Source organism: Vanacampus margaritifer, chromosome 2 (assembly GCF_051991255.1).
Source record: "Vanacampus margaritifer isolate UIUO_Vmar chromosome 2, RoL_Vmar_1.0, whole genome shotgun sequence".
In the NCBI taxonomy this organism is placed as follows: domain Eukaryota; kingdom Metazoa; phylum Chordata; class Actinopteri; order Syngnathiformes; family Syngnathidae; genus Vanacampus; species Vanacampus margaritifer.
The window spans coordinates 30,838,817-30,866,624 of NC_135433.1; the positions used below are offsets into that span (position 1 = coordinate 30,838,817).

At 39.7% G+C, this 27,808-nt stretch overlaps 1 protein-coding gene across 1 annotated transcript; it reads left to right on the forward strand.

Annotated features, from left to right (window-relative positions):
* The first annotated feature begins 1,562 nt into the window (after window positions 1-1,562).
* rab2a (RAB2A, member RAS oncogene family) lies at window positions 1,563-26,674 on the forward strand. Its single transcript, XM_077556725.1, has 8 exons — window positions 1,563-1,774; window positions 6,517-6,588; window positions 10,621-10,688; window positions 12,250-12,332; window positions 13,688-13,780; window positions 14,394-14,505; window positions 19,873-19,941; window positions 24,357-26,674. The coding sequence occupies exons 1-8, from the start codon at window positions 1,729-1,731 to the stop codon at window positions 24,450-24,452; spliced, it is 639 nt and encodes a 212-aa protein (XP_077412851.1). The 5' UTR covers window positions 1,563-1,728; the 3' UTR covers window positions 24,453-26,674.
* Window positions 26,675-27,808: the final 1,134 nt, after the last annotated feature.

Here is a 27,808-nt window from a genome sequence, read left to right on the forward strand (position 1 = left end):
TGTGAAAGCAGGACAGTCAGTCTACTTTCTGTGTCTGTGATATACATCTGATTTTACTCAAGTCATGAGATCAGAAGCAGAGTTACATAACTTTAGAAACCATCCATCCATCCATTTTCTATACCGTTTGTCCTCATTAGGGTCACGGGTGAGCTGCAGCCTATTCCAGCTGATTTAGAGGAAGAGGGAGCGTACACTTTGGACTAGTCGCCAGCCAATCACAGGGCACATCAGTTGTACTGCATAAACAACCTTTTACAGTTTTCAATGAACCCAACATGCATATTTTTAGAATGTGTTGGGGTTGGGGTGGGGGTGGGGGTGGGGGTGGGGGTGGGGGGGTGTCAGAGTACATGGAGAAAACCCATGCAAATACAGAAAAAACCTACAAACTCCACACCGAAAGGGTTCAAACCCATAGAACTGGGTACTGACTGACCCACTTTTGAAACCATGGATGAAAATTTATCTTTGACTGAGGGAAATAGGATTATGAAATTATATTAATAAACAATATATTGATAGGTTTCAAATGCATCATCATTCATTACTTAGTTGAACATTAGACTTCTGAATTTTATTGTAATTATTATTTTTATTATGGCTGATTGAATATAAAGAAAAATATATGTACAATGGAAATTGAATAAAGATTGCTTAACTTTTTTTTTTTTTTATCCATCCAAAAAGAACAGATTTAGTTGGTCATGTGAGCACTGCAGCTACAGGAAGTACAAATGTGAGAAAGAAAGATGGGCTGGAGGTCCAAATTCTATGCAAGTTTTTCCACACCGAATTCAGTCCACGCATGTCTTTATGGACCTTTGTGCACTGAGGCTCTGGGATAGAAAATGACCTTCTCCAAACTGTTCCCAGTTCCCAAATGTGTGCAAACAGTCTTGGCAAAATGAATACATAATTGAGACTCAGAGGGGAAAGAGAGGTCTATTCCAACTGACTCTAGTTTATGGAGTATACACTTGAGTTTATGTAGACTTTACTTCCATAGCCATGCCAATTTTCCACTTCTCAAACATGACACTTTACTCCGCTCTACAGGCAAAGGTTAGTCACTACACCTCAACTAAAGCAACAATTTAAATATTTGTTAATGTTTACGTGAGTGTCTTTAATTGTTGTGATAATTACTGGTAAAAGAAGGATGCTTATTTAAATGCATCATTTAATTTGTCCGGTCATGGTCAAACAATTTGGAAATCTTGGCAATGACAAAGATTTTATGTTTCACTCAAGTGAGAATAAGTGGTTGGGAAAATGGATGTATAGATGGATGCATGGATGGATGGATGGATGGCTTAACTGTTTCAAAAATTTAGAACGCTATAGTTTATTTTTAAGGAACATCTTAGCTAAAAGCTATGCTATGTATCATAACCAGAATCTGATGCATTATTATTATTATTATTATTATTGTTATTATTATTAAATATGTTGCTGTCTAAGATGTAGTACTTCATTTGCAAAGAGTTGCTGTTTGAAACCACAAGACCACTGTAGTTTCCGAGGACACGTGAAGTACAAATTGTGTAGCGTGGCGAGGGCGGGCCTAATGACGTCGAGTTGAGGCTCAGGCTGTTTATTGTCCCTTCTTCAGCGCCGACACAGAAAAACAGGCTAACACGCTGACAAGCAGCCTTTCCACGCAGTTTACGGTCGGGTTTACGAAGGTGTGATAGTCTGGACAGCTGACTGCGCAAATCGAGGGCCATGGCATACGCTTACCTCTTCAAATACATCATCATCGGAGACACAGGTAGGCTGCAACAAGCGAGACGAGATGTTAGCATGTAGCTAGCTGTTAGCATGGTGCTAGCGATCCATTTCCGCAGTGTTGGATGTCCAATGACGTGGTAAAAGCAGAAACGCAGAGGAGGGATGACAGTTCCCGTCCTACGCTGCTATCGCAGCAGCACAAGATTGTTTTTAAGAAGGAGTCATGTTCATCAAGTGAACAGATGTAAAATTATGTCAGTTTTTTTCCCCAAATAGTGGTAGCTGTTGACATTCGCCGAAACAATACGGGCCTCTGGTCTAATTGCGTCCAGGGTGGGGGTGTTAGCTGCAGCCAGCTAGCTCAGTGAACAGTCTAGCCAGCGTTTGGAGTTTAACCAAATATTACGCAAGCGACCATCACATTAGTAAACAACCATGCGTGGCATTGGGAATATAATGTGCTCGAAGTATCAACGTCTTTGACGTGCCAATAAACAAGAGCCAGCAGGAGGCCAGTTCGGAAAGCCAAGCCTCTAATATTCCATGAAATGGCGTACATCGGTTATTATTCTTAATCATGTTTACGGCGATTGTGTACTAGCGTCTCGGGCCTGTTACTGTATTTTCTTTCTATAGAGATCTTGCTCTCGTCGACGTCTGTGAGCGTGTACTACGTGGTTAAGCAATGATTTATGTTTGCATCTGGACAGTTACCTGCCCTCAGAGGACCGAGCCATTTCATTTGAATTGTGGAAGCAGCGTTATTTCTCCTGTCCTAATGTTTGGAGACACCAAGCTTATTCAAATGAAACAATTTACATTTGAGTGAAATGTCAATTAAAAGACGTACGAGATCAAACATACCGCCAGCTTTGAAAACAGGTCAGACAACAGGACCTGGCATAGTTCCTTTTACATTTGAAGTTATCTTAAGAAAAAGTGAATTTAGCTATTAGTTTAGGTAGACTTTTGTCACTATTGGTATCATATTTTAAGTAGCGATGTAAAAAATTAATCAATTAGTCACCAGTATATCATAAAATTAATCAACTATTTTGATAATTTATTGATCAATTAGAGTCATTGTTTATCTTAAAGTTGTCCAAGTCCTCTGATTTTAGCCTCTCAAAAATAAATATCAGATTTTTGTAGTCCTTCAGAAAAGAAGACTGACTATCTTTGAGTTAAATTAAAACAAGACATCCATCCATCCATCCATTTTCTTAAGCGCTTGTCCTCACAAGGGTCGCAGGGGGCGCTGGAGCCTATCCCAGCTGGCTCCGTGCAGTAGGTGGGGTACGCCCTGAACTGGTGACATGCATGTCTTTGGAATGTGGGAGGAAACCGGAGTACCCGGAGAAAACCCACACAAGCGCAGGGAGAACATGCAAACTCCACCCAGGAAGGCCGAAGCCCGGACTCAATCTCACGTTCTGTGCACTGGGAGGCGGATGTGTTAAACAGTCAGCCACCGTGCCGCCTAAAATAAGACAAATGGAGAAAAAAATAATCAGTTTTTACTGTGGAAAACAACCTCATTATTTTCCTATTTTCTATTACAAATCAGACCAGTCACTAAATCATAATCAATTATTGGAAAAATACTGTATGTCTTTAATAAATTTGATCTATTACAAACATATTTGAAGCCCAGAGTGTAACCTTCAGGAGTAGAGCTACTTGGTGGCCACGGTCACCTTTGTCATTCTCTGGCCACAACAGAATAAGGCAACAGCTACATAGTAAGAACATGCTCAAAAAACGGAAATTAATCGGTTACAGCTATGAGAGTGACAATATATCGATATCGCGATAAATCGTAATACTTTGTCTCCTAATAGATTATCAATACGCCTACGCAAGTATCGTGATATTTGAAGTTAATATACAGTCACTATAACGGCTTGTTCATTACTTATTGAGCAATTTCTTGGCAGGCCGCTAGGGGGAGCGCCTCATAAGAGTGGCGGGCAAATGTATGGAAGTCTTCAGTCGAAGAAGACTCATGAGCTTACTTTTACTAGTGTAGGACATTTATTATCTGTCCAGCAACTGACTCAGTTTTGCATACGTAACATTTTAAAACATATTTTATGGTTCGACTTTTTGAAGCACACAATTTCTGAGCAATATTAATATTGATTTAATTGGATTTCATTAAGTAATTTTATTTATTTACTTTTGCAATGTTACACAAAAAAATCATCACAGTTTATAAAATGAAACCATTCACTTTGTAATTGACTGACATGTTGCATGACAATAGTGTTTAAGAAAGACACAAATTTGTTCACAGAAAGTGGTCTCTGTTAAGAAGACATTTGTATTTGTTTAAAAAATATATACACTAAAGTACTCACTGTGAAGAAGACACCAGTTTGAATATTTTGTTACAGTGATAGTACAAAAATAAAAAAATGTTTTCAATGAAAAAACATACATTTATGTCTTGATTAGTTTTATCGTAGATTATCGTGGGTTTATTACCTGACCAATATATCGATAATCGTGGTATCATGAGAGAGTTATTGTGAGCCTTGAATCGCATATCGTATCGTATCGTATCGTATCGTATCGTGAGGTACCCAGAGGTTCCCAACCCTAGTTACAGCTGATGTCCGCCATGATGAGGAGCAGGGGTCGATATTAACGGTGGCCTGAAGGCCCGGGGCCACCACGTGAGACTGTTGGACCATCTTAAATTAGCTGTAAACTTCTAGGGCCAACTTATTATCTAGCCATTGGCAATTTTACGTACCCTTACGCCCTCTATTTATAGCAGCTGCAGTCTGTAATGAATTGCCTTAATACTTAATTAATGGTTGAGATATGAGCAAGTTATTTTTTTCACTTATGTTTCGAATCTGTCCTCAAAACGTGGTGTGTGGTGGTTGGCGTTGCGCTCCAATCACGGCAGATAAAAGCCTCTTTGCTTGTACCGGACATTGAGTTTGATGAGCTGTGTCACATTCTCAGCAATTAGTCTTGTATTTGTATTTATACATTTTATTAACAGCTGAGCAGTTAGCACACAATGCTACAATCCATTCAATCTTCGTGCCTTTCTTAAATTAAACAAATTCTCACATGGGGTATCGGCCCAAGGCTAGCGACATACAGGTACAGTGCTGTTTCTGGCAGGGCCACCACCCGAAAAGGCTTAACGTAGAAACCCTGATGCATCAAATTACTTTTCGTGTTTGACAGTTGCTGTGATGTTCTTTTATTTATTAAATGCTGTTATTTTATGCCAAATGTAACAGGCTGGTGGTTGAAAGCCTTTTTCACTACTTTAGCCAGTCTCCTCCCCTACTTGCTCCCGTTGCAACAAGTGCTGTTTGGTCATTCAGTGTGCCACAAAAAAAGGAATGCAGATGGGAAGGGAACAGTTAAAGCATTAGCTGGTGATTGGTTTATAACATAGGAATCGGATCTTGGAGCTTGCTTTGCCTTGAAGCCAGAAGATGTCCTTCCGCTTCTCCTTGTTCTGCTGCTGCCACGTAGAAGAAGTACTAGCTGCTGAGTAAAAACATTTTCCAGTTTGAAGGCAAAGCGAGCTTGAGAGGAAACAAATACTTTTTTTCCTGACTTGTTAAACAATAAACCCGATTTGTTAAATAATAAACACATAATACAAGATCATCCATCCATTATCTGAACCGCTGCCTTATCCTCACAAGGGTCGCGGGCGTGCTGGAGCAGATAAATCATTTTCAATTTCAAATTTTTAAACAAAAAACAGGAGCTGAGTCGTTCCCATTGAACGGGACAGCAGCATTTTAGCGGACGGAGGAAGGACGGCCTGTCTGTCCACAGTGATGTGAATGCTTGGAACTTGTCTGTATCTTAAACTGTGTGATGTTTGTCCCAAAAATAAATGCCCGTGCCTGCTGATCCACAGACATGCATTCAACAATTCACAAGCAGAATTGAATATTTACAAATGATAAGATCTGAGAAACAGAAAATTGTCTCAGAATTATTCACAGTGATGAATTTCAACACCAATATAGCCTCAAAGAACAAAATGTTCACATAAAAGCAAAACTTTTTAATGTCTTCTTTTAAAACTATATCAAAGGATTTGTGTTGTTCCGATACCAGAGGCCCCGATACTGCATTAAAACAGTGGTATTGTATCGGTGAGTACTAACAATGGCAGGACAGCTTTTTCATGTTAAGAAAAAAAAAACTTTGGTATCAATGCTGGGTATCGGTATCGGGGGCCAAAAAACGGTATCGGAACAACACTACAAATAATCGCCCTGTTTTGTCAGCCACTGCTTGTACAAAAACTTGCATGGATGTACAGTAGCCCGAAGTTGTGATCTTGTTCAGATTCAAACTAATTGAGCCTGATTTAACATAACCGCTGTGTGTTTCAGCCAAGTAGTGCGCTTAATTTTTGTCTCAATTACTTCCGGATGCGATTAGTTAACAACAATCAGTTTCCTGGAATCAATCAGTCAGTCGAGCTTTCTATCAGGAAATTCATAGCAAGAGTGGACTTAAACGTGGCTTGCAAACTATGTTCATAATATTACCAGTTAAATTGGTCGATTTTGAATGAATGCAGGATGACAAATATTTCAACCTCTTGAATTCAACTGAGAAAGTTGGCTAGTATTCTTGCATTGTTTTATTGATTATGATTCTCATTATTGTGTATAAATCAAACATTGACCCTTTTGGCAATAAGGTGGAACATTTAATCTTTTTACTGATCTAAAATGTTCAAAACCTATGATGATGGTGATGATCTCTTTACATGTCTCATTTCAGGTGTCGGAAAGTCATGCCTACTACTACAGTTCACAGACAAGCGGTTTCAGCCTGTTCACGACCTCACTATTGGTAAGACAGTCTGCCTTTAAAACATACATTTGCAGTAAAGAAAAGTGGAATTGATGGATGCTATTCACTATCACTGAGATACACTAATCTAGAAAATATTTGTCATTCTTGTAAAAAAAAGTATGCAGACCAGTGTTTTTATTTTTTTCCAGCCCTATTTATGTTATTTGGGGGGGTGTCGTTAAAAATGTATTGCCATGTAATTTGATAAGTGAGGGGAAAAACACTATTTTGAAGAAACAATGGAGTTAGCTGATCTTAGACTTTGAAATAAAAACATATAAATGTCAATTCAGTGTAACCTTCAGGAATATTTATTCCAGAGCTGTTAACAGAAATAAAGAGAGCATCTACGTTGGCAGTGAACACAGCAAGGCTTCTCAATGGGCCTAACAATAGCGTCACATCCAGATGCACTCACTACAACACTTAACAAAATGAAAGCATGAATATTAATTCAATGAATAAAAGCATTATTTTAGAACAATAGACAACAAACCATTTACTTCTTTTATAATTTTATGTCAAATGTCTTCGCTTCCTAAAAGCAGTTACACTTCATGTATGAAACGCATAGATCACACCTTTGCGCAATGTGAGAGAAAGCATATCTAAATGTTTGTTTGTGAAATGGGAGGGGCATTTGTCAGCCAAGTTTCGACTTACATACAGTGGGTAAGAAAATAATTCAAACTCTTTGTTTCATTGTCATTTGCTAAAATCGCAAAAGTTAATTTTATTCCTCAGTAAATGTGCACTTGGCACCCCATCTTGACAAAAAAAACCTGAAATGTTTGCATATTTATTAATAAAAGAAAAACTGAAATACCATATGGTCATAAGTATTCGGACACTTTGCTCAGTATTGGCACTTTCACCCTTTTGAGTTAGTACAGCCTAGGGAATGATGTAAGTCTTTCACACCTGGATTTTGGGACCCTCTAGCATTACTCTTTGCAGATCTTCTCCAGTTCCGTTAGGTTGGATGGTGAATGTTGGTGGACACTGGACAGCCATTTTCAGGTCTCTCCAAAGATGCTCAATTGGCTTTAGGCCAGGGCACAGGCTGGGCCAGTCAAGAATGGTCACAGAGGTTTTCCGAAGCCATTCCTTTTTTATTTTAGAAGTGTACTTCAGGTTATTGTCTTGTTGAAAGGAGAATCTCCCAGCCCAGTCTGAGGTCCTGAGCACTCTGGAAGAGGTTTTTTTTCCCAGGATAATTCTGTTTTTGGCCGTGCTCATCTTTCCTTCAGTTGCAACCAGTCGTTCTGTCCCTGCAACTGAAAAACTGTTTTATAAAGGCCACGGTGCTCTTAGGAACCTTGAGTCCTGCAGAAATTATTTTGTAGCCTTACCACCACTCTGTCTCTAAACTCAGTGGGCAGTTCCTTTGACCTCATGATTGTCATTTGCTCTGACATGCACTGTCCCGCAGGGTCTTTAAAGTCTTAGAAAGTTTAAAATTCAGGAACTGCCATTTTAGGCCTTAAATGTCTTTAAAAAAAAACACCCATATTTTCATCCCAGGTCTAAAATTTAATTTGCCCAAGTTTTAAATTCTTATATCAGCTCCGTCCATTCCGAGAACTGTCTATAGGGGGAAAAAATGTTGGATCATCAAAGAAAGCAAGTGATTTTCAACACTCGAGATTGGTGAATCATTTGTAAAATTAAAATACAAACATGTAGGGACGATTAATAGTGTTGATTTGAAAAATGTTAAATTGACCAAATTCTGATGTAAGGTATCGGCCCAAGGCTAGCGATATACAGGGCCAGTGCTGGTTCTGGCAGGGCCACCACCCAAAATGGCTTAACGTAGAACCCTGCATTACCTGCAGCATTATAGCACAGTGTCGGCCACTTGATTGCAATGTTGAATTTTTTTTTTCTGAAAGGAGTTTTGCCGTCGTGGAAGTGGCTGCGACAAGTGAAGTGAAGCAAAGCAAAGCCCCTCTCTGCGGTGTGCGCAAATCAAGCGCTTGTGTACACTCCGACAGTGAAACGCTAGTGAGTAAAGCGGGGCGTAACGCTCCCTTCACTTTTGGTGTAAATGTAGCATTATCATTATGTGGCTCAGTGAGCGCACTACCGCGTACCGTACCTTTTCAAGTTTTCATTTCCACCGAGTTTATGCAATTAATCAAAATGGGGAGTGTGGACGTGTTCCTGTAAAATGAGTAAATGTCAGTTTAACAAGTATTGGTTTGAAAGTACCAAGTTTTCCAGCTGGTTGGTAAAGGTAGCAGGTGATAGGCACTCAGCTCGTTGCAAAGTATGCCAAAAAATAAAGTTGGGGACTTTGGGCGTTGAAGGCCCTCGAGTCACACGTGAAAGCCGCAAAGCGCCAGCTTGCTATGACTATAAGTTGGTCTAAAAAAAAAAACTCATAATAGTCTAAAAAAGGTCTAACATTTAACTTGGTGATTGATTCCTGCAAGAACCCTGTAAATACTGTAGATAGGTGTGTGCCTTTTCTAATCAAGTCCAATTGGTTTAATTGAACACAGCTAGACTCCAATGAAGTAAAACCATCTTAAGGAAGATCAGAAGAAATGGACAGCATGTGAATTACATATAAGTAGGGGTCTTAACACTTATGACAATGTGATATTTCAGGGTTTCTTTTTTATTTATTTAACAAATTTGCAAAAATTTCAACGTTACATATCTGTTTTTTGTCTGTTAAGATGGGGTAAAAATGTCAACATTACATTTCTGCTTTGTTTCTGTTAAGGTGGGGTGCTGGATGTACATCACTGAGAAATAAAATTAACTTATTCGATTTTAGCAAATGGCTGCAATGAAACAGAGTGACAATTTTAAAGGGATAGGAAAACTTTACGTACCTACTACACAGGCAGAAATCCATAAAATAGAGTGCCCTCCATAATTATTGGCACCTCTGGTAAAGATGTGTTAAAAGCCTTGAAGTCAATTTTTAATGGCAAAAGCACACTCTCATACTGGAATTTGTAGAAATGGTTCACCAGACACAAAATCAAGCTCCTCCCACGGCCATCTCGGTCCCCAGACCTCAACCCTATTGAAAACCTGAGGAGTAAGCTAAAGAGGAGAGAGCAGAGGAGATGACCCTGGTCGCTGTTCGATGAGCCCTCTTTCTCTATAATGCCTTCTTGTGGAAACATTATAGGATAAGATAGTTTTGGGCAAAAGGGGGTTGTACAGAGTATTAACATCACAGCTGCTAATAATTGTGGCACCAATGATCTGATGTAAAATAATTATTTCTTAATGTGGGCTGGATAAATACACTTGAATTTTTTTCTTAACTCATTTGCTCCCCAAAGGTTAAAATCTGTCCTCTTTTAAATGTTTTAAGTGTCCCAAAGACGTATTTATATGTCCATCCATCAATTTTCTTAACCGCTTTTCCTCACAAGGGTCGCGGGGGGCGCTGGAGCCTATCCCAGCTGGCTTCGGGCAGAAGGCGGGGTACACCCTGGACTGGTTGCATATTTATATGTAAAAAAAAAAAAAGTTTTTATGCTAGAGCATACAGAAGGCTTTGATGCAGCCTCTCAACTGCAGAGAACGGTTGAGGAAATGGTAATTATCACAAAAACAGCCAGCAGGTGGCCGCAGAGCTCAACCAGGGCCATGTTGAAAAAAGCTAATTTACCCACAGTTCTATACAGATTTGTGAATAATGATGAAACTTAGCTATATTCTAATGCTAATTGCTGTAAAACTGAATTGGATAGAAATGTACTTTTTTTGGGAAAGAAGAGACTCTAATCTTTCCATGTTTTTATAGCAATAGAAAATAACATTCTGTGGGCCTTTCAAAATCAGTTACAATCCAGTAAAACAGCTGGAAGCCAACAGGATTGCTTCAGTGAAAATGGCTGGGAGTGAATGAGTTAATTTTGGTTGTATTTAAAAGTACAGAATTTATTAAAAGCTAAAGAACACATGTTAACCAGGAATGCCAATAAATATAGAGCGCAGTGTATCTAGTGTTTATTTATTTATTCATTGCTAACTAATTTCTCTTATTCCTAAATGCAGGGGTAGAGTTTGGAGCAAGGATGATCACAATAGATGGCAAACAGATCAAACTGCAGATCTGGGATACGGTAAAGTGTATATAGTTTTTAATTCTGTTGTCTGGATTTGGATGAATTAAAATAATAGTTTTGCACATAACAAAATGAGTGTTTTTGATAGTGTCTACTATTTATGTGAAGAGTATATCTACACTCAATTAAGTGTTGAATTTGCATCTTACACTTGTAATAGAACATTAATAAGTCATTATGAATAATACTGTAAACATTCTTAGGTATTAAGAATATACTTATTACTGAACTTTACAGTGCTATACAATTAACTTATTTAGCTACCAAAATGGCCAAATATAAATTAATTATTACTTGAGTATTAATCAAAACTAAGATCTGCTATTATAAATGCAGATTTGTTTATATACTTGAATTTCATTCAAAAAAATTTTTTTAGGACTGCCTCAATTTTTCTGTGTAGTGTGCAATATGCACATAATCTGACCAGCAGGGTGCGCCAGAACTCTATTAGAAATGTTGCAGGCCTGTAAAAAACTGTGTTGAGCAGACAAGCAGTGATGTCAGTTGTGATGACACATCTCAGCCAGCTGCAGACGCACATAAAGACGAGTTGAAACATGTGAACTGTAGTTCATGTGTTCTATGATTTAAAAGATTGACAGTCTGTTGTTTGTATCTGGATATGATATAACACCACTAACTTGTCAGTGTTGAGTAGTACTAGCTTAATGTGTTTCCTGGATGACTGTCTAACTGAATTTTTGCTTAGATTGACTCGTTAGTTCTCTGACTCGGTGGGTGAGTGCTTGCTTCATTCCACCACCAGACAGGCTGACAAAGTTGGATGACTGGTTGAGTGATTCAACCACTGCCTGCCTGTTGGCTTTAACAGCTGAGCTCTACGCAGTGCCCAACTGCAGCTGCTAGCACTGAGTGTGTTTTGTTTGTGTCTGTGGCCCAGATGAGACACAGGCAACATTGTGACTGTAAATTGGATGGAGACAGGGCATGAATAGACATGGCTCGGGGGGTGGTAACTGGTAAGAACACTTGTTGGTGAGCGGAGCGATGGAGGTGTAGTTAAGGAGAGAATGAAACCATGAGTGATGTAAGGAACAGATGGTGAAGGTGAGACAACGAAACAGGAATAAAATAAGGGGTGTAATATAAGTGAAAAAGATGATCTGGTGGCCTGTTCTTGAAATGTTATATCGATACTAGTTGATGGGAATTTTCTTATTTTTTATGAATGGAGAAATGGACGTTTTAACACATGCTCGGAGAGAAAGAAAGAAATTGTGAAAGATAGATGGAGCAAGCAAGAGAGGACTCCATTGTATCCAGTTACAGATGCTGCTCTGTCCCGTCTGCTCCACAACTGCCCAAAATCCTGGAGCTGGAGTTTGCTTGGGGAATCAGGACTGGACGAGCTAGTTGGTTATCATGACACACCGAAATCACCTAAAACCGTGTATTGTAGGACAAAATGGTCAGACTTCAACCGTATCAGTACAGTTAAAGTAAAACAAAACAATCAGCTATTGTAATCACTTGACCCAGTTTTGTTATTCAGAATTCAATTTCGCTTTATGAACATATGTATGTTTCTCTCTAGGCTGGTCAAGAGTCGTTCCGGTCCATCACCAGGTCTTACTACAGAGGAGCAGCAGGAGCGCTGCTTGTCTACGACATCACAAGGTAAGAGCAAGCCACAGACTCCGTTAACTGTCTGCACTCGTAAGATTAACACTTGTTGTGGAAGTCCTGTATTCACAGGGTTCATTAATGTAAAATATCAGGGTTGCCAAGTAACCCTGAACAGCGGCAGTGGCAGCAGAACCAAACAAGTGATTCACACAGGACCACCTTTTAATATGTCACAGTCCTGTATAAACAGAATCACAATCAAGTCACATTGAAGGAAAATTTTTATAGTCCCCTAGAGTTTTTTTATATATAAGCATTTAGGACCTTTTCATGACCTTTGGCCCGAAAGAAAAAAATTGGGTCAAGGTTTTCTCTTGATTGGACTTTGCCATCTGAAACCAGGAGGAATACTCCCCAAAAAATGTGTCATTTTCTTCGAGCGATATGTACCAACCAGTCCCTTGATGATTACGTGTGTTAATACAAAATAAAGTGTAAGGACCATTTTGCCGTGTTTATGGTCGTCATTAACAGTTTGTTGTCTCAATTAAAGAAACACTACAATACAATACATATAAATAGATATAAACATTACATAAAAATTCTGCTTGTTTGTTTTCACATTTCAGTCAAGATTGGTGAATTTTTTAACGTTGAACTCAGGAAATGTTGAAATGAGTTATTTTATAGAAAACAGCAAAAACAGTTGAGTACATCCCCTTGGGGGCCACCAGCCTGAGAGCAAACCCAGGAGCCCGGAGCGCCCCTCAACATGGCCCGTGCCCCAAACCCAACGCAGGAGAACGGAGCACAGCTGGCCCACCAGGCACCCACACCCGCCACCCACCACAACCCAGCTCTCGCAGCACCCGGGCCCCCAGACCCCCTACCCAGCCACCCGTACCACCATCCGCCCCCTCAACAAGCTGCCACCCAGCCCCACCAGCATCTCAAACCCGACCCCCAAATCCCGGGGGCCCTCCCGTACTCAGGAATCGGTGCCAGAGAGGGGCCGGAGCAGCTGAATATCAAGGGCACCCGCGCCCACCCTACCTCCAGCCGCGTGGTGGGACGGAAGGGGAGAAGGGAGCACCTGGGGACGGGTGGCACCCCCGGACGCCAAGCCCTGCGGGGAAAGGTCACGCCAGCATGCCTAGTGAAAACTAACCGTTACTGAGTTCGCAGATCGCCGACTGGCGAAATCTACCCCTACACTGGGTGTGTGGGTGTGGGTGGGTGTGGCATTAAAATTGGGAGCAGAGGGAAATGATAACCCCCGCTCCGATCCACCTGCTTCCCAGAAATGTGTTTGTGGATACCAAGGTTTTCTAACAAATCTCTTGATTGGTACTGTAGCTTTGAATGTGTCATGCTCTGATCAAGTCATGTTCCACTTTTTATTTCAGGAGGGACACCTTTAACCACTTGACGACCTGGTTAGAGGATGCTCGCCAACATTCCAACTCCAATATGGTCATTATGCTCATTGGCAACAAGAGGTTTGTTTTTGTTTTGGGAAGAGATAGAGTGCATGTTTGAAGGATTTTGCCATTAACCCTATGTAACGGGAGCATTTGCTTATAAAAGGTGCTAGTGGAAATATAGGTCATTCTAGATAACTTATCTACTGAGCCACATTGCAGACATTTTAAGATGAAAAAAAAAATCGAAATTTTAAATAAAGTGCTCTTTCACAACCCCATTGGTTCACTTTGCACCTAAAGTTAAGTAATGTGGTGTTTTGTAAGATAGATGTATGTCAAAAGAGAGCTTGTCAATGTAATTGCAGAGAATATTATTGTTGTGTGTACTTTAGTTGATAAGCTTTCTCATTACATTAAAAAGGGGAAGTTGCAACTCAGCTTGTCACTGACCAAATGCTGTTCAGATACACCCGCTTGTGTAGCTCCATGTCATACTCAGAGGCGCATAGTTGTTATTGGGTGGACTAAAAATCAAAAGAAATATCTGGTTTGTATTTGGGATTAGATGAAGATGGTGTGCACCCCAATGGAAAAAAAGTGTAATGAGAATCTCAACTGTTGACTGGCTGCATGGTTGCTTCCTCATTTAAAATGACTTATGACACCATTGCATGTTTGTACGTTTCAGTGACCTGGAGTCACGGAGAGAGGTAAAGAAAGAGGAAGGAGAAGCGTTTGCCAGAGAACACGGCCTCATATTTATGGAGACCTCAGCCAAGACTGCCTCAAATGTGGAGGAGGTAATAAAACACGTTCACAAGGAAGAAAATGTCCCTTAAACTTATTAAAAGATCAAAACCTTCTTTGTGCAGAAGTTTTAAACACGACTGTTGTATGCAATGGGACAACATTCAAAAAAATCCGAGTGACATTATCTGCTGTTTCACAGAGATTAGTCATGTTAACATGTGCTGTTGAAATGTTCTTTCCAACACAAAGACCCTCACAAAGCACTGGCATGAAAGCAAACGACATAACTTCCCAATTTGGTTTATGATGCCAAATTCAATGTAGTACAGATTGTCTAAAACAACTTGTTTTATTGCATGCATGTGTATATTTGACTAAATACTGACTCAAAATCAAAGCTTATAAATCGACAATAAATCGAATCAGATCACAACCTAAATAATCCAAATTGAATTGAAATTTCAACCAAAATAATTTAATTCTAATTCAATTGTGAGGTTCTTAATGCCCTGCCCTAGTATTTGGGCTACTTGAATTGATTAAATGTGCACGTTTGCAGATGAAAAACTCCTGAGTTGTAAACACTGTCAAAAATGCTTGTCCTCACAGATCTCTTTAATAGTTTCAATTCAACAAGTGTTTGGCCCCGTGATTTGCTATTGTTGTTTTGTTTGTGACATAATCAGACATTTCCTCCATTTCCATTAACAATGTCTGCACTTGCGTGGAAATGACAATATTGTTTTCAACTCACTTTTCAACTCAGCTCTGGTTTAAAATGTTTGTGTTTCAGCATCACAAATGCAGTTGAAACAAACAGTCAAATCCAATGCTTTTCAGTTGAAACGGGTGCGATGGAAATGAAAACATATGATTAAAAGCATGCTAACGACATATTATTGCTGCTAATGCAGGAATAGCCAATTTCTGAACAACCAAATCTACTAATCGTACGATATTACAGCAAGCTGTCCGGAGAGCTCCCAGCCTCAAGCTGTCTTAACCCATTTTAGCCGGGAGCGCATGACCACGTTTTTACCACTAGAGCTATTCTACCTTTTAAAATCGGGAAAGCGGATACGTCATTTTGTTTTGTTTTGATGAAATGCATCAGAATATACACGTGAGGGTGATTGATGTGGGTCTCGTAGCATTTGCTGGAATTTTATTCGAGCATTCATGACTGACGCAGATTCGCAGGAGTTATGAAATAGATGACGTGATAGACGGCTTGGCACACTGAGTACTTCGAACAAGTGGTACCAGTTGACAGTGACATATTATTAAGACATATGAGGATGTTAACAATTTCAATGGCTTTGAAACGAAATGGACGACGAATAACTACCACTTGATTTTCCGAGGTTGTTACAAGTGCGCACCAGTGTTTAAGGCAAATATACACGCAGATGCGGTTGTTTTGTTTTTTTTAATATACAGTATTGAAGGTTTATAATAAATACATAAAAAAGGTTTGTGTGTAAGCTCTCAAATGTTTTTGAAATTATGTTTCTATCTGCTTTAGGGACTGAGATATCAATTATTAAGTAGGCATTGACAATATTGTAGAATTTCCAGGAAAACTAGATTTTTGGGGAGGATTCCATAGTCACCTGTAGGTGTCAGAGACATGTTTTGGCAGGCACTTTAGGCATTAATGGGTTAAAGGGGAAGTCAGGTTAAAAAAATGTTCTCCCACTAGTCTAAACATGGCATTCTAATTAATATTACATATAAAGAACATGAATTAAACTGAAAAATCCACTTGTTTTTTATCCAACAAAAGGGGTGGCCATTTTGCCACTTGCTGAACTCTTAACCAATGTGATGACATTTTCAGTTGACACCAAGTAGCAAAATGGCCGCGGCCTTGAGATGGATAAAAACGGGTGTATTTTGATGCTTAATTCTTATTCCAAAATGGCAATATTAACCAGAATGCCGTGCTTAGACTAGTGGGGGTGCATAGAACAAATTAGTGTAAAGGACATTTCTGACTTGGCGTAAACTTTAAAGGCATTAAAAAAAAAAACATACTGTACTGTATTATGTCCTTTCTTGTGTGTGTGTTTTATGTGAAAACAATTATTTTAATATGAATACAAGATGGCTGATGTAGCATAGGTCAAAGATTCAGGGTTTGTGGCCCCCCCCCCCCCCCCTTTTTTTTTTTTTAAGGTCAACTGTGACACCTTTCTTTCCCATCACATGCACTGGTATACCTGTATTTACCAGGTAGATTATTTGTTGGTCAGTCACATGTGAACTCTTTATTCATCCATCCATTATCTGAACCGATTCTCCTTAATGGCAAAAATAGTTACATTTTGCACAATCATCCCCCAGAATTCAAAATGATTTACACTGACTTAAAATATCAAGGTCAGGAGCTATCCTGTCCAGAATCACGCCAGCATGATGGCACACAGTTAGCACTCTGCTCTGCCTTGTAGACACACCTCTGGTGTTGTGTGTAACAAATACACAGTATCGTCTGCTGGGACCCTTTTCTCACTTATCCAATCACATAAATAATCCCATCCTACACCCCATAGCATGCCAGCCCCAGGCTTGTGTGTGTGTTTACATAGATTTTTTTTTTCCCCTTTCACCCTATTCTCTCTCCTGTCCCACATACACACCCATACGCGCGCTGTCGAGTAGAGCTCTCAGGGGTTAAAGTGAGAAGGAGGGTGTGCTTGTGTGTGTGGTATGATTAATTTGTCTCATTAGTGTCCTCTGAATCCTCCTGATACCGCTCCTCTTCTCGGCTCCCTTCATCTGCACTCGCTCCATCCCTCCTCATCCACCGACGTCCATCATTTCCTCTTTATCCCCCTCCCCCTTGCTTCCTCAAGCTACCCTTTTTTTTTCTTCCTTCCCCGTCATCAAGCTCCCCCTCCCCCTCTCTGTCCTTCCCACCATTCATGTCTTGGTCTTCTCCTCCTCCCCCTTTCTCCCTTGTTGCCATCAACCTCTTTCTCCAGCAGTATATCAGCCAGTTAAAAGTTCATACATATTCATAGCCTTCACCCGCCTCCTCTGCCCAACACCGAACAGCCAATCGGTGTCGAGGGTTTGCCATCACACTGTGGGTGGACACTGGGTTGATGGAAGGAGACATTTCTGTAAGCATCCTCTCCTCATCTTTGTCCATTTTCCTCTTCCCTGTCATCCTTCCATTTGCCTCTTCACTTCTGCTCCTCCTTTTTGACATTGTCGAGTCCTCTCATCTTTCACCACATCCTCCTCAAACATGCTTTTCTTCCTCACCTCTCTTCTCTTCATCCAGCCCATCTCCACGACACCTCTGAATTAAAGTCAGGGGAGTCGAAATAAGAAAAGAGGACAAAAGTGAACAGGAGTGCACTAGAGAGCACCCCATGGGCACCTTAGTCTATTTTTACAGGGTGCCAGATAGAAGTTCACAATATGATATATTATTCTTATGACTCTAAAGCCACTGCTTAGTGGAAAATATTGTGGTATTCACGATGACGGACAGGTGTCCTGGCAGTTGGCGAATGACAAATGACAGACCAACAAAATCCGTTGAGGTGCGGATCTTGTGCCATTTACTTGACTCGGTGAGCCATTTTCAGTAGTAAAAAGTTAACATTTTGTCTAATTTATGTGATAATTTCATCATTTTTCATGTACAATTAGTACCTTTTAAAAAATAAAAATAAAATTTGCACTTGCTGCCGACTGACAATGACATCACCTGTGCTGAGAAAGTAAGCTAATGAGCAATCATGGCGCAGTTTACTGACCAAACCCAGAAAACAGGTGAGCCATGATTGGTCGTTACCTACTTCCTTAGCGCAGGTGATGTCATCTTCAGTCAACAGCAAGTGGATGAATTCTTTTTTTAAAGTATGAATTGTACATGAAAAATAATGAAGTTATCAAATTAATTCTGGACAAAATATGAACTTTTCAATGCTGAAAATAGCCGAAAGAGTCAAATACCCCTTAAAAAAAAATTTTTTTCCAAAGTATGCTTCACGTCAATGTCCATCTGAATTTTGAAGCACCCTCCTGGCTAATTTAAGCTGATAATATTGCCCAAAAAATTCATTCAGCATTCATCCTGCTGCTTTTGTCAGTAGTCATATTAAGTAAATAGATTAAACTAAAGCTGAATGTCTTCAGGTAAAGCGCAGGTGGTGTTTTGTTGACGTCCCACTATTTATGGATCTGATTAAGATTTTAGCTTCACCTTTACAACACCGAAAGAGAATAGACTCAAAAATAGCAAGTAAAGTTTAGATTCCAGTTGCCATGCACAAAAACAAATACTGTCTTTATAATAACCAGCAGCAGTCCAATGTTATCCCAAACCATACTGTTCGCCGACCCACCTATTATTATTCTCACAACGACATTTGTAGGCCCACTCAATCTTCAAAGTTAGCAACTAATTGACTATCGTTCCATTTACCGGAGCAATCATGGAGTCTGTTTATTGGCATTGGTTTCAATGTTGGTCACACAAAAGGATTTGTGATCGTAAGCAATGAAAAAGGTTCAAATTTACTATTGTTATTCCTGACCGTTTTGAAACCAATCGGGAAGTAAAAATCAGTTCAACAAAATCTACGCCACAGGACAAGATTGTGTGTATGCGTGTACTCTTGTTAAATGCTGTAGGTCGACTGGGCCCAAACGGGAACACAGACTAACAAGTACAAGGCGAAATTACTTTCAAATGTCCTCCTTAAAAGGCCATATTACAAGCTTTTCAGCTGGAACCTTTACAATATTACATTTGAATGTTTCAGTAGGCAATTCACTGTTTTAGCAACCTGCATTAAAAAAAAGAATAAGAAATTATTGCATGTACGTGGATGGTATTAACGCCACAAGTATGATTCAAATGTGTAGGAAGTTTCAATATCCCACACATGACAAAAGTCTCTAAACGGCTGTCATTCCCTGAAGTGTGTGTGTGTGCGCACCTACCTGCGCCATTTCATGTAAATACTGTACAATGCTGCCAAGAGTCTTGTCATATGTCTGAATCTGTCACCAGCAGTTGATACACCTTTATAAGCAGTTTTACAAATTGCTTTAGTCTCTCATGTAGGGCTTGGCAATTAGTCTCAAAGTATTTGTGATTTCAATCTTGGCTTCTCACGATGATAAAAATACATGATTGAAGGAAAACGATGCTGTGTTTGCAAGTTCATGGGTTGTGAAAGCATTCTGAATGCATCTGTGATTCATTTTCTTCTGCCCTCCCTCAGTGTGCTTTAAGATGTTTATAGAAACCCCAGTTGAACTTTACCCTTTTCCTTTTTCCTGAGTTTGGTTGCATTTGGTGTAGAAACTTGAAATATCTCCTTTCATCGTCTTGTTGGCATCGGCAAGCTATAAATCTTTAGTACATCTCTTCTTTTCTGTCTCCATTTTAGGCCTTCATCAACACAGCCAAGGAGATTTATGAGAAGATCCAAGAAGGTGTTTTTGATATCAACAATGAGGTGAGACACACTGATCACTCCCCCCCCCCCCCCTTTTTCATCCTTTCCCCTCCTTCCAATGAGTTTTCTTTTGCTGGTTGGAGTTTTCCACTGTTGTGTGGTTTGCATGCTCCGATTCTTCACCTGGAAGGCAACCTCCCTTTACATCCTTTAGTGCATGCCAAACCAAACTTTCTACGTTCCGCTCTCCGCTTTTCAGTTTTACTCTCTTAATTCTTGAGATTTGTCTCTCTCTCAGCAGTTTGCCAGCTCATAAATTCCTCACACCCAACAAGGTCGCAGTCATTCACAAGAAAACAAACATTCATCCAGATAGCCAGCAGGCCAGTTTACCATCATCTAGTCAAACAGATGGTTATCTTTGTTGTGGATCAGTTGTCCAGACAGGAATGTTGGTATGTGTAATCAAGGGAAATCTGAAAATTGTGTGCAAAAATACCCTGGCAAGACTTTTCATGTTTCATGAAGATAGGCGATAAAACTATTACTCATTGTTCTTGTGTAATCACTGATACTGTGTTTTATTAGAGTTTAGGTGTGACATAGTTCCCTCTCGCTTGCTAATGCACATAATAGTTGGACTGGAGCTGAAGAATGATCAACTAACAAAACAAACTGTCATTTCCACACTGCTGCCTTTTTAAGATGGTCAAATTCAGATGACTAGTAGTATACTGTAACTTGATATTGAATGAACGAGAAGTACTATACATACCCTTTAACAGTGCTGTAAGATTTCTGTTTTTTTTTTTTTTTTTAATTATTGGTTGTTGTTTTTTTGCTAAGATAGGATGGTCAGTTCCAGAATGTAGTCCAATGCCCTATGCTTAACCTTATGGTTGTTGTGTGACATTGTTTGACAAGAACTCACATATGCATACTAGGGATGTTCGATACCACTTTTTTTTTTTTGACCGATACTCAAATCTTAAGTACTCACCGATACAAAGTGCCGATACCATTAGTACTTATGATACACAAAATTTCCCCAAAAATAATGACAGATTTTTTTTTAAGACATATATATCCCAACTATAGCAACTTTCACTAAAATTTAATGAAATGAATGGTATTTATATTCCTTCAATTTGCTCATCAAAGTCATTTTGCATAGAGCACACAATAAAATGAATTTTAAAAAATCGATAAATAAGATGAAAAAAATAATCCAGTGGCCAGAAAAAAAAGTCCCAATCAAAATATATATTTTTTTAAGGAATACAGTGAAGTGCAAAGAATTCAATTCAATACGTTAGGGCTTCAAGTAATTTAGTAATCTCTACAATGTTAAGAATTCCTTAAGTTGTTTAGTGTGTGATGTTTAATTATATCTTGTTTTGAAATCCATGCTTTTAATTTGGAAGGCCGTTCTATATAGGAATTAATATACATAAAACCCAAAGAGAAACGAAAAGCAACATTACAAATATATTGTAGTGTGTATAAGAGCTATATAATTAGCGACCGTTCTATTTTTTAGCACCGCAGCTCGGACGTCAACGAGGTAATAAAACATGGCGAAGTTACATGAGCTGCAAGCATATATGAACCACAGATGTAGGTGATATTACTCACAACAAGAGTACTTACTTCTTCTCAGAAATGCACACCGAAATGGCGCTGCTGGAAGTAGTGAAATGAACAATTGTTACCTCATAAGGAGACACACAGGAAACGAATGAGACGGAACAACCCCCCCAGTCTTTCTGACAGTTCCTGGCGAAAAATGTCCACAAGAGCGGGGCCCAATACCAGTACCTATACCATGAAATGTGGCCTGGTATTGGCCCATTCTTAACTGCTTTATCCTTTGAGTGGTGTGTCAGTAGCTACTGTACATAATAAGAATCAGTCTCAGGCAGTTGGCTCAGTGGACTCTTTCGCACATCGTACTTGCCAAAAATCCTTGTGAACATGCCCATTAATGCAGACCGAATGTGTTGTATCTAAACACAAAATGCATGCCAGTCTGCGCCCATGTCCACATACCTTGTATCAGCCAAACAGCAAGTCCAAGTGTTAGTCAGTTAGCCAGCCGTGAGTGGTTTTGTTAGGAACGGCAAGATGGAATGAAGGCAGGCCAGCCGGCCAAACCACATCAGCTGACTGGCTGCGAGAGAGAGAGAGAACGTGAGTGAGGGAAGCCCCACCAGAAATGTTGGCAGCCACTATGAGAAAACACTCACACACACATGGCCTTAGCTCAATAAACGTGATTTAAAGGCATACAGTGTTTCCCAGAGGCACGTCTGCTACTGAATGTAGGAGGGTGAGTTACGCTGGAAAGGAGCGAGATAAATATATTCAGGAGGAGTGCGCACGAGCCAGACCCACAGAGGGAAAGTCGGCACATTAATGGTAGGTGGAAGGGGGGCTTCAATTGAACAGATGAGAGCGGGACTTGAAAGAGCTACAATATGTCTCTCAGCCGTCCACCCACCTGCCTCTCGCTCGCTCTCGAAGGTTGCCTTTTTATTAGTGCCATTCATTTCTCATAGTATCTTTCAGAGCTGGCGTGTCCTCTGCAACACCTGTTGCTCCTTCGAGCCTGTGATCTAAGAGGAAACCTTGCAGTTGCTGCGTAGTAATCTCGCCATAAAAACAATGACACGGTCATTCGGCAAGCTTAGTTTTTCCCCCAGCTTTTTTCTGCCAGTGTTTTTTATTTTGTTTACATTGCTCACCTGGACACATTTAAGTTTCCTATCATTACTAACACAATTCCAATGAAGTTGGAACGTTGTGTTAAACATAAATAAAACAGAATTCAATGATTTTGCAAATCATGTTTAATTGAACATGCTCCAAAGACCAGCTATTTAATGCTCAAACTCATTATTTTTATTTATTTTTTTTTTTTTTAACAAATAATCATTAACTGATAATTTTATGGCTGCAACATGTGCCAAAAAAGCTGGGACAGGGTCATGTTTGCCACTGTGTTCTTTTAACAACATTCAGAAAATGCGTGGGAACTGAGGACACTAATTGTTGAAGCTTTGTAGACAGAATTCTTTCCCATTCTTGATTGATGAATAGCTTCAGCTGTTCAACAGTCCGGTGTCTCCCTTGTCGTATTTTACGCTTCATAATGCGGCATACATTTTCAATGGGAGACAGGTCTGGACTGCAGGCAGGACAGTCTAGTACCCGCACTCTTATAATTACGAAGTCACGCTGTGGTAACACGTGCAGAATGTGGTTTGGCATTTTCCTGCACAATTAAGCATATGGGCATCCATTAAAAAGATTTTGCTTGGATGGCAAAACCTGTATGTACCTTTGAGCATTAACGGTGGCTTCACACACAGCCCCATACCATCACAGATGCTGGCTTTTGAACTCTGCGTGCATAAAAGTCCGGATGGCTCTTTTCCTCTTTGACATTGGTTTTCTGAAGTGTTCCTGAGCCCATGTGGTGGTGATATCCTTAACACAATGATGTTGGTTTTTTGATGCAGTGCCGCCCTGACAGATCAAACGTCATAAGCATTCAATGTTGGTTTGCGGCTTACATGCACTGATTTCTCCAAATTCACTGAACCTTTTGATGATATTATGGACCGTAGATGATGAAATCCTTAAAATTCTTGCAATTGTACGTTGAGCAACATTGTCCTTAAGGTGTGAGTATTTTCTCACGCAGATGTGAACTTCGCCACATCTTTGCTTGTGAATGACTGAGCAATTCGAGGGAAACTCCTTTCATACGCAATCATGGCACCCACCTGTTCCAATTAGCCTGTTCACCTGTGGGATGTTCCAAACAGGAGTTTGATGAGCATTTCTTAACTTTCTCACTTTTTTTTTTTTTTTGCTACCTGTCGCAGCTTTTTTGGAATGTGTTGCTGCCATAAAATTCCATGACATGAACGTTTATCAGTTTGAACATAAAAATGTCTTGTTTTTGTAGTGTATTCAATTTAAATACAGATTGAACATGATCTGCAAAACACTGTATTCTGTTTTTTTCTTTGTTTAACACAACGTCCCAACTTCATTGGGATTGTATGATTGCTTTTCCCACCTTTTTACTGACCGAGTCCATGCTATAAGGGTGATGTTATGCAAGTCTCCATTTTGCTGCAGTCTTCCCAGAGGTGGCAAATTTAGGTCCAGAAAGTTAAAACAATGCCACAGTTTGGCTTTTAGCCTCAGGTGCTAGTTAGCTAACTTCCTAGCTAGCTCCCATGGTGCTTGTTTACCTACTAGGGAGCTAGCTAGCTACCACCAGTGGTTAAAGCTAAACTGTGGCATTGTTTTTATTTTCTGGACCTGGATTCACCACCTTTGAGTCTTCCCAACAATTATACCATACTGATGCTTTGAGTTTTTTTTTTTTTGCATGAATAATCATTCCATAAATTGTGAACCTTTATTGTGATGTTAGTCTCATTCTCGCTTTTTCCATTCAGGCTAACGGTATAAAGATTGGACCTCAGCACCCTACCACCAACTCGACACTGCCCGGTAGCCAGGGAGGCCAACAGGCTGGAGGTGGCTGCTGCTGAAGGCCCCAAAACAGACCTCTTCGTCCTCCTCCTTTAACCCCTGGGCCCTCTCCAAACACCCACCCCCACCCCCAACCCCACTTGCGTTTCTGCAGAACTGTGCAGGCTCAGTAACAGTTTGTTAACCTGTCTCTCTCCATCCTGTCATCCATCCATCCCTTTGTGTCTTCCTTGCTTTCTGTCTCTCAGACCAATCTTTTTTTTTTTTTTTTTTTTGCTAAATCATACCTGAGAGGCTCATGGCAGTATCCTATGAGCTCAAACCGTACAAGAATGGTGTCTAGCTTGACCTCACTAAATTCTAAAGTTCACATTTTCCTTGAGAAGATGCATTGGTTTTAACTGTTTGTTTTAAAAATGACACCAAGAGGATGATGATGATAAGCTGTATTGGTGATGGTGGTAGTGAATTTGTCCAGCCATAGGCACGCCTGTGGGTAGAGAGAGAGAGAAAAAAAACACCATCTGACACTGACTGACTGTATGGAATAATAAACCATGTGTTGCCTATACACGCACATCTCCACAAGTTTTTCAAGAAAACCATGCAGCACATTGGTAGCAAGGCATGTTTGTACATGTAGTGCCTGCGTGTATAGGGATGATATAGGCATTCCAATGAAGTCAGTCTTTGAAGTCACTACCCTCTGCTCATAAAACAGTTTCTTTTTTTCCTTTCTTTGTCTTCATGTCAACTTGCAGGTGAGATGTATTTAATGAACACTAAACAATTGTGTGGCTGTTTTAAATTGTCCTGGGGAGAGAATAAAAGACCAAACTGTCGAGTGAGAATGAATCCTTTTGGAATGGTAGGAAAATGAAGAAAGTTAAAGAAACGTCAAAGGGAAGTGGCTGTCATGAAGTTGAGAATCAAACAAAAAAAGGAACTGATTGGAAATGTTTTGTTTACTGTATTTATCAGGCGCTATTTTGTGTACTGTATATATGGCTCTTTCGATTTCTGTAGCTTCTTTGGCTGTTAAAGCGTGACATTTGGCAAGTTGTGGTCGTCACTAGTGCTTTATAAGAATTTAAAAAATATATTAAAAAAAGCGCAACCTTTCTGACCTTCTGGACTTTCAACAATTTTCATTTAAACCCAAATGCTCACCAACCCTGTTGAAAGTGGTTGCTGATGCCCTTTTCTTTTAAATGACAAGTATGAATGCTAAACGGCATTTAACAAGATCATGTAGAGTCCCTGGTAGAGAATCGACTCAAATGTCAAGGCATCTCCTTTTTAAGAAAGCTTCGACTCCCGCCATCAAACAGTTTGCAGATATATAGCGTGTTGTTTAGCGCTTGATCACTGACTGCTGCAATGTTTTTTTGCTTGGCAATGTAATTTGCATCATTTTACTGTTTTGATCATTGTTTACGTATTAAGTTCATATTTCCCCATGCATCCCTACTGCACCTTGCTCTTCCTCTGACTGTGTGGTAACATTAGTTGTTTTTTTTTTATTGCCAAAAGCAGCATGTTTACCTGTGTTTCGTTCAATAAAGTGTGTGTGTGTGTGTGTGAGAGAGGGGCAAATATCACTCCATTATGATGTCACATCGGGATCAGCTGTCTGCCTTAACGCCACCCCCTTGAGAGATTTGGACAGTTGCTAGAATGAAGTCGCTGCAAACCTGCTTTACCACAAACTTGCGAGATTCAGATGTATTACATTCGACATGCATTGTGGGGAGTGTTGGAGCGTTTGATTTAAGTCCTCATCAATTACTTTCCGCCCACCCGTTAAACGCCCTGTGCACACACACATGCCCTGCATACACTATATAATGCATACGTACATATAGTCTGTCTGAGCAATGTTTTAACTCCTGTATAGATGTGGGGATCTCTCTTTTTTTGGGGGTCATTTGAGATATATGACTGATATTAATCACAAGTCAATTGAGGATTATTCTTTGTAAAGGAACATGTAGTGCGTGTGTGTGCGCGCGCACTCAAGTGAGTTTGTGTGGACAAACAGACTGACAGTGGTTACAGGGGGAGGATCAAGCTAAACCTGATGCATCTATTTATCTATCTATGGATTGATCTATCTTATCTGTGTTCCCCCTTCTCTTCCCCTTTCAATCTTCATCTTCCTGCTTCTCCTCTTTCCCCCAAAAGTTATTTGTTGTGTTTGTTCTTTGGAAGAAAATACAATAAAAAATGAAGAAAAAACAATGCTATCACAATAAACTATAATAAAACATTCTAAACTCAACATGCCACTTTTTATGTGATAATGGAAAAATATAGTGTTCTTTCAAAAAAACGTTGCTGTTTTTTCTCCCCCTGTATCTGTTTCTTGCACTGATGATTATATTGGTTTGGCATTGTTTAACAATTAGCAAGTAGTGAATGTTTTTTTGTGCCCTGTGATTGACTGGCGACTAGTCCAGGTTGTACCCTGCCTCTAACTCAGTCAGCCGAAATAGGCGAATGACAAGAAAAACATTTTTGGAATTTTCTTTAGAGTGGTTAAGATGAGGACGTAATTGCATTTTACGATTTATGTTTGAGTTTACTTTTATGTAATTTTGCTCATCAGCTAATCTCTCACACTAAACCAATAGGGGGCATCTTATTGCTTGGAATTCATGATTGTTGTGAGTTACGGATAAAGTTTTTGTGTAAACACTAAACTCTTGTGCGTCGCTGGCGTATGTTGTTATTATTATTTTACAAATGCAAATTGGTTGTTAGCTGCATATATATTAATTCCAGAACTACTGAACATGTTTGACTGAAGGTGCTACTTCAGGGTACATATAGAGACAGACAAACATTCCGACCAAGTGGGAACCTAAATCTTGTTTTGTTTTTGTTTTATTCATTTTTTCCTTTCGGACCCATTATTACAGGTTACATCGATCACATCATTTGCAACATTGACAACCGGAAGAAGGGCTGACGGGTAGAAGCCAATCTAAATCTTATTACCTACATGGAAGTCAAGTGAGTGAACCACTACATTGACTTTATGGGAGGAAACAATTCTACATGAATTAGAAACAGTCAGGTTGAATCAAAATGTATTGCAAAAAGGGTGACAAACTAAAGTGTAAAAAATGTCATTTAAACAGTGGGGGCTCGCAAGTCCTAAAAATCTCGGCGCATTTTTTTGTTTTGTTTTAAGCTTTCTGCATTAATTCATATTTTCCATTCAACTGGCATAGTCTTATTTAGAACCTATACAGTTCGCTTGATGCTGGCTAATTGTTAATTTGTGGCGGATGCAGTGTAATCTGTTTCAACGTTGCTTTCTTCAAGATAATTAACATAAAACGTCGTCCACGTACTTTTGTTTCCCACTACTGAGCGAATAACAGAGCGTCACACGGGCTTGACAGGGTCA